Source organism: Nicotiana tabacum, chromosome 24, assembly GCF_000715075.1.
Source record: "Nicotiana tabacum cultivar K326 chromosome 24, ASM71507v2, whole genome shotgun sequence".
NCBI lineage: Eukaryota > Viridiplantae > Streptophyta > Magnoliopsida > Solanales > Solanaceae > Nicotiana > Nicotiana tabacum.
The window spans coordinates 20,721,193-20,729,594 of record NC_134103.1 but is presented as its reverse complement, the minus strand read 5'-3'; the positions used below and the strand labels follow the sequence as shown (position 1 = coordinate 20,729,594).

Genomic DNA, 8,402 nt, shown 5'->3' with positions numbered 1-8,402 from the left:
TATAAGAGATGGTGGAGGGAACACAAGAACTAATGCACCTGACATAGCAGAGACATTTGTGGAGTATTACAGAAACTTATTAGGCACAAAAGGTATAAGCAGAACAAGAGTATGCAACACAATTGTAAAAGAAAGGGCCTGTGGTTTCAATAGATCAAAGGAGAATACTGACAGCAGATTTCAATACTCAGGAAATGAAGGAAGCATTATGGGATATTGCAGGTGACAAAGCACCAGGACTTGATGGATATGGAAGTCAGTTCTTCAAGGACTGTTGGGACACAATTAAAGAAGACTTAACAGCAAGAGTGATGGAGTTCTTCAGAGCAGGGAAGCCACTAAAAGTTTGGAACACCACAGTTCTTACATTGATCTCAAAATCAGACCATGCAGATACAGTAGGTGACTACAGGCCAATTGCATGATGCAATACTATATACAAAATAGTGTCCAAAATGCTCTCTAACAGGTTGAAGCTAGTCTTACCAGAGATAATCTCACCCAACCAAAGTGCATTTGTAGCTCGAAGAAATATAGTATAAAACATTCTCATATATCAAGACTTGGTGAGGCTCTACAACAGGAAGCAAACAACTACCAGTTGCCTGATTAAAATAGATTTGAAGAAGGCATATGATACAATGGAGTGGGAGTTTGTAGAGGAGATGCTACATGCTAAGGAGTTTCCTCAAAAATACATCAAATGGGTCATGAATTGTATTACAACTGTGCACTACTTTATAGCTATAAATGGAGGAGTGTATGGCAACATTAAAGGGGAAAGAGGGTTGAGGAAAGGGGACCCAATATCCCCATTACTATTTGTTATATGTATGAAGTACTTCACCAGGATAATGGGGGTAGTAGCTAAACATCAGGGATTTGGATATCATACCAAATGTAGGAGTCTGAAGCTCAACCACCTATGCTTTGCTGATGATGTCCTGCTTTTCAGCAAAGGGGATTTCCAATCAGTACATCTGCTGCTTAGGGGATTAAAGACATTCTCAAACACAACAGGGCTATGCACAAATGCCACCAAATCAAATATATTCAGTGTAAATGTGAACCCTCAAAGTCTTAATGAACTGATTGAAATGACTGGATACAAAAAAGGAAGCCTCCCATTTAGATATCTAGGGGTGCCCATTTCAGCTAAGAGAATCTCAAAAATGGACTGTAAAGTTCTGCTTGATAAAATGACAGCAAGAATTAAAAGTTGAGGTACCAGACATCTTTCCTATGCTGGGAGAGTGCTACTTGTCAACTCTATACTGCTGCACATTTACATTTATTGATCCTCCATATTCATACTTCCAAAACAGGTACTAAAAGGCATTACTACAATATGTAGGAATTTCCTCTGGGATGAAAAAGTTATCACAAATAAACCTCATCTAGTGGCATGGGACATTGTTTGCAGGGACAAGAAAGAGGCTGGATTGGGGATCACAGATTGCATTAAATGGAATGAAATAGCAATTGCAAAATATGTATGGAATGTGGCACAGAAGGCTGACAACTTATGGGTGAAATGGATAAACAACATATACTTAAAAGATAAGGCATGGTGGCAATACATATGTCCAATTGATTGTTGCTGGTACTGGAAGAAGATATGTAAAATTAGAGATGAATTTGAACCTGGATTCATACAGGATGGATGGCAGAATATAAATGGACAGTACACTGTAAGAAGTGAGTACAAATGGAGAATGGGAGCTAAAGAAGCATGACCATGGGGAATATGGGTGTGGAGCAAATCGAATATACCCAAGCACAGTTTTATAGGCTGGCTCACTATGCACCAAAGGCTGTTGACCAAATCTAGATTATGCCACCTAGGCATAAGTCAAGATGATAGATGCCCAATATGTGAGATGCATGAGGAAACTACAAAGCATTTATTTTTTGAATGTCCCTTTTCTAAAATATGCTTACGGGAGGTACTACTGTGGCTAGGGATACATATACAACAAACTGATATAACTGGTATCTGGAGAAGAATGGCGAGAATCACTAAGGGGAAGAGATGCAGAGAAGTGGTGCTTGCTATAGTAGCAACACTTGTCTACTGGATACTGGTATCTGGAGAAGAATGGCGAGAATCACTAAGGGGAAGAGATGCAGAGAAGTGGTGCTTGCTATAGTAGCAACACTTGTCTACTGGATATGGAAGGCTCGCAACAATGCAGTGTGGGAGTACAAATTACCAACTACAGGATATGTGATAAAGCAGATCAAGCAAGAATGCAGATTGAGAAAGATAAATTTTGTAACTAAAAAGCTGAGTGTTGGAGAAAAGGAATGGATAGATAGAGTAATTAGATAAGAGAGATATAGGTTTATGTTTCTGTATGTCTGGCTGGCTTTTGATACATTATTTTATTGTTTTGTTAGCTATTGCTAGGAGGAAAGTGTAAATAGAAAAGAGAAAGGGAAGAAATAGATAGAAAGGAGAGAAAGGAATTATGTAGCAGGCTGTGGTGTTGAATCAATAAAAAATAATTTCTTCACCAAAAAAAAAAAAAAAAAATTGCGTTTGCACTTTCTGCAAAAATAATCTGAAGGAAAAATAGCAAATTTCGTCCCTATATTATTGTCTAATTTCAGTTTTAATCCTCGTGATATTCATATTCTGTAATAGAAAAGATAAAATAAGCTGACATTTCAATTTCGGAGATATATATATTATGTAAAGTAGATTGACTCAAGATTGGTTTTAAGTTATTGCTAGTTTTTTTTATTTATACTTTAGATATTTGTTTGCTTTATTCATTTGTATTACGTGAGGAGTTAACTGAATATCCATGTATTTTCGCTAATCTTTTTATATATTAATTTTTTGAATTTTTAACATATAATTAACAAGTGAAATTGTTTCCCCTAAACAACGACTCCGTATGAAAAGAATGCTCGAGAGATTAGTTATTACTATAAAAGTGAGAACCTTAAAAGTTAAAAATTGAATTATTAATATGCGCTTCTAAATAACGAAATATTCTATTTAAATAATAATAAAAAAGAAAAAAACTAATATTTTTAAAGTGTGTTTTTTAGAAAAGTTATGTCCTTTTAATTTATACCGTATTTATAAAAATAAAAAATAAAAAAGAGTTGCACACGGCTCATTAAAAGGAGAGACGCTTGTTGCCATGATTTTCTCCAAATTCAGAACTTAAATCCAAAACCTATAATTATTAATGGTGGGATCCGATCTAATTCACCATAATCCTTGACGGTGAAAAAGAGAGATTTTTGTTGCGGGAAACCGAACAGGGGTCTAGTTCCTTAATCTCTAGTAACTTTCATATTTTGCTCGGAAGAAATAGAGAACTAAATTTCCTATTCTGCCAAAAAATAATTATAGAGAAATCCTTCCTCCTGCAATCAGCATATTCCATGCCACGTGGAAAATGAACAAAGCATCTCTTATAGAGCTGAATATAAGCTAGCGTTTGAACATATATTTGATTAAAAATTGAAAAAAAGAGTTTTTGAAGTTGTGTTAAAAAATAATTTTTGAAAGTTGAAGTTTTGTACGTGGAAGAAACAATTTTACCCAAAAACTACCCTAAACCAGTTTTTGAGAACTTGAAAATTTTTGATATTTTTTCCCCATAACATGATCATATTTCATAAACAAACAACTTTTTCAAAAAAAACAAAAATTGAAAAAATGAAGCCAAAATCATGGCAAAATGGGAGCTAAATATTGCGTTCTATATAAATTGTTACATTTGTTGATAAGAATCGCTATTGCAAGTCAATCAAAGTATACATATAATTATCAAATTATGGTTAATAGAAAGAGGGCTAGGCCCCGGATGAACATATAGATTATCGGATTTGCTTTTCATGAATATATGTAAATACCGAATTATTATTATTATTATTATTATTATTATTATTATTATTATTATTATTATTATTATTATTATTATTATTATTATTTTGGTAATTAAATTTTCGGCAAAGGGTCAAATATACCCCTGTACTGTGAGAAAAGGTTTAAATATACCGTTCGTTATACTTTAGGTCAAAATATACCCCTGTTGTAATACTATTGGTTCAAATATATCCCTCTTTTGTTAAGTTTGTCCAAGGTGGACATCCAATCCTACGTGATACTGCTATTTAATGAAGTGGATATCACATGGCATGCCACCTCAGTGCCCCTAATCCATATATAAAAGACTAAAATTTGAAATACAGTATTTTTCATAGTAGCGGTAATGGTGGCAATAGTGGTGGAGGGAAAGAATATTTTAGTGGCGGAAATAAAATAGAAGGAAGGGGTAAAATGGGTTAGGGGAGCTGAGGTGGCCATGTGACATCCACCTCATCAAATGTCAGTGCCACGTAGGATTAGATGTCCGCTTTGGACAAATTTAATGGAAAAGGGGTACATTTGAACTAATAGTATAATGACAAGGGTATATTTGAACTCAAAGTATAACGAGGGGTACATATAAACCTTTTCTGATAGTACAGAGATATATTTGGCCCTTTTCCATTAAATTTTTATATATATCAGGGAAAATATTTACAAATCAAAGAAGAAACCCATAGAGCTTTATCATACTCAAAGCTTTACTGTACTACCCTTCACTCCCCTATACATTCTTTCTACAACCCTGCTAAGAACTACACAACTATTACATCAGATAGTAGTCCAATCTGTTCAGTATTTTTTTTATATTTCTATTGCTTCGATAATACACTTTTTGTACAACTAATTTGCTAAGTGTCTCACAATCCCTCGATTTGGCTTGAAAGAGTCTTGCATTCCTTTTCTGCCACACAAAATACAGGCAACCTGCTAACACCATTTTGAATAATTCAGCTTTTGCACTTCTATTTTTAGCTCAGTTCTCTGCCCAATGTAGTTTCTCAGACCAGCCATAGATGTTTATGTGAATACCTTGCTAGTTGAGTAGTCTCTTCCATAAGACAGCAACATATTGGCATTTAAAGAATAAATATTGGATGGATTCATTTGCATGTGAACATAATGGACATAGTTAGTTATTATGAATGCCCCACTTTAACAACCTATCCTTTGTGTATAACCTACCATGAGCCACCAATGTTAACGTGAATACCCACCTAGGGCAGCCTGCATTTTTACATACCAACTTCCTGCAGTTCACTTTGTTGAAATCTCCTCGCAGTTTATGATATATATTTTTGATGGAACAAGTTTGCATCTGTATTAGATCTTCGTAGGTGTAGCCTGTCTTCTCAAAGTTATCTTTGGCTTTCAGAATCTTCCTCATAATCCAGAAGCTTGGCTAGGTTGCACCTTCCATATGTATTTGCTTTTTATGTAGTAACAATGCATCCATTGGATCCATAGTTTATTCTTCTCTTTCCATATGTTCCATAGCTACTTGCTGATGGCTGCTTTGTTCCATAGGGATATGTCCATTACATTAAAACCACCTGCTGATCTAGGCTGACAAACTTTGTTCCAAGTTAGGAGAGCTTTCTTTGATATAGTGTTTTTCCCTGTCCATAGAAAACTCCTACAAATTGCCTCTACTATTCTTGTAAACTTCTTTGGTAACATAAAGATTTGAGCCCAGAAAGTTTGAATGGAGAATAGGACACTTTTGATGAGTTGCAATTTCCCTGCATATGACAAGCAATTTAGCTGTCCAGGATATGATGCTTCCCACCAGTTTGTCAATTAGAAGTTGGCATTGAGCTATTGATACTTTTTTAGAACTTAAAAGGTACCCCAAGGTATCTTACTGGCAACTCCCCTCTTGATTATTGAGGTGACTGTTTGTGCACCAAGAGACCACAAGACTACATTTATATTAGAGCCATAAATATGGACTTGGCCCCTTAGGCTACCTCAACCCATGATTTAATATAAGTGAACTAAGATTTTTGGAGTCTATTTAAGAATAAGGCTATTTAACTCGGCTCAAGTAAGCACGTGGCCCATGAGGTTGGACTAATTAGCCAACAAGCCTAACAAAAATATTTTATAAATTTTTTTAAAAAATAAAAAGAATATAGAACTAAAAATAATAAGAAAAATAACCCAAGCTAAATGTCTATTAAGCACATCATATTAGTAGATCAAAATCTTAAAATTTAAATTTTAAATATAGAGTTAAATTAAAATTATGAAATACATAAATAATAAAATCATAATTAACAATACATAGAGATTGTAAGATGTAGATAAAAATAAAGATGTTACGATAACTTTATCACAAGCGGGTTCAAATGTACTTGATGAAGATGATGATGTGTTGGTATTAGATATCGCAAAAGTGCCATTGAAGTTTTACGAGTTTGTTTTGAATTTTGATTTTTAATGAATGAAATATTGTTCCTTTTTTTAATATTTTATTATAATCTATTGGATCAATGTCAACCGTTCTTAAGTTTTACATATGCTTTCTGTCCAAGAAGATATTTTTTTGTTGGTATTTTTAGGTTAGAAGTTAAACTTAAAAAAAAAATTATTTTAAAAAAAGATGAGCCGATCTCTGGGGTCAATGACCCATGTACGACTGAGCTAACTACTTTATGCCCCGTCGAAATGATGGTCCGACCGCCTTGACTCGTCAAATACCAAAGCCCGCATCATTTTGAAATTTAACATTTAAATTTTAAAAAGATAATTAATTAATCTTATCCCTAGAAAATACCTAACCCCAAAAATCATGTCTTTAAAAAAAGAACGACTGCCCTTTACTCTATCATCATCATCTTCTTAATTAAAAATTTATTATTCTGACAATTTCTATCTGATCTAAATTATGCCAGCAGATTTCAGAATTCTCACAAACGGTGACAATCGGTATGAATAATAATATACGAATGGAAGTGTGCACCATAGCAAGGTTTTTTGGTCGGCAAAATATAATTTTCAACATTTTAATTTTAGAGAAATTTACACGTAATACAACTTATTTAGTACTTAATTAAATAAGTTACAACTACTTCTAAAAAATTATATAAAATATAATTTTTTTAATCTACAACTTTTCATATCCCTAAAATCTCTCCCTTGAGTTCTCTTACCTAAAACTATCCTAATATCTCTCCCTTGAGTTCTCTTACCTAAAACTATCCTAATATCTCTCTCTTGATATTCTCTCTCGCCTAAAATGTATTTATCCATATTAATTTTCTTCCAATTTCTCCATTAAAAGATTCGAGTATATCCTAATGTCCCTACCCTCTTTCCTCCCTTTTACCTATATAATATATCACTCCCTCCTTCCTTCCTCCACCCCGCTACAAAGTTCTTATACCCTTCTTCATACTCCATTATAGTATATTTTTTATCACCTAATTTGGCTTCTCTGTACAATTACTAATAATATATAGTAGTATATTATATATTACATTTTATACATTATATATTATATACTTATATATATGTGTATATAGTATAACATAAATTAAAGGTAGACTGTAATAAATTAAAGGTACAATTACTAATAATATATAGTAGTATATTATCTATTATATATTATATACTTATATATGTGTATATAGTTAAACATAAATTAAAGGTAGACTGTAATAAAATTATTCTATGTTGGATTTTAAAATTATTACATAATATTTGTATATTGTATAATTACTATGATATATATGTATTACACATTGTGTATGTATATAAAGTATAATTGTTAAACCTAATAACTCCTCATGTTTCTTGAAGATGATTTTCTCTAATTAAAATGATGTTGATGGTGATGAATTGACTATAGGAAAATATTCATACGATAAGTATATCTAAGTGGGGAATGAAATTGAAAGAATAAAAGAATCCCAAAATATAATAAAACTTAGTTTAATGGAGGATGCAATATTTTTTTATGGAGGATACCTCCTGGTAATGAGATAATATTATCATAGTAACCTAAAGCATTTATAGTAATAATCTTTAATTAATAAAAAAGAGAATTTTAAGGGACTAATTATGGATACATTTCAAAATTAGATTCCTTTTTTAGGTACTTTTCCGTATTTTAGGGTATATGTTTTATACATTTATTATGTTTATGTTGTAGAATATGTTATTATTTTAATTGTTGGAAATTCTGGAATTTTTTATGAATTCATACGTAGACATGAAAATTAATTATATTCTTACTGATAGTTATCATATTGTTGCACAAACATTTATCAGTTGACTGATTTATATAATAAGTATTATACTATTTCAAGAAGAAAAAAAATAATGATAAAATATTTTTATTTATTTTAAATGCAAACTTTATCCTGATTTTTTTAAATTTTTTCAAGTATTTAAATAATAAAATTGAAATTCAAGAAAAAATAATAGAATTTTGGATAGACTTGAATATATGGATATTCATTGCTTTCACATATTCATAAACTAATATCATTGACATGCTTCTTTG

At 32.1% G+C, this 8,402-nt stretch overlaps 1 protein-coding gene across 1 annotated transcript; it reads left to right on the top strand.

Annotated features, from left to right (window-relative positions):
• The first annotated feature begins 641 nt into the window (after positions 1-641).
• Positions 642-1,736, top strand: LOC107774877 (uncharacterized). The gene is made up of 2 exons (XM_075247369.1): positions 642-1,184; positions 1,326-1,736. The coding sequence occupies exons 1-2, from the start codon at positions 642-644 to the stop codon at positions 1,734-1,736; spliced, it is 954 nt and encodes a 317-aa protein (XP_075103470.1).
• The last annotated feature ends 6,666 nt before the right edge of the window (positions 1,737-8,402 follow it).

What these genes read in the sequence shown, in the direction of transcription:
- LOC107774877 (XM_075247369.1), top strand. Translation starts at nt 642, where the DNA reads ATGGAGTGGGAGTTTGTAGAGGAGATGCTACATGCTAAGGAGTTTCCT. An exon ending in TCTCAAAAATGGACTGTAAA is followed by an intron (nt 1,185 to 1,325) that starts GTTCTGCTTGAT and finishes CTTCCAAAACAG; the next exon opens with GTACTAAAAGGCATTACTAC.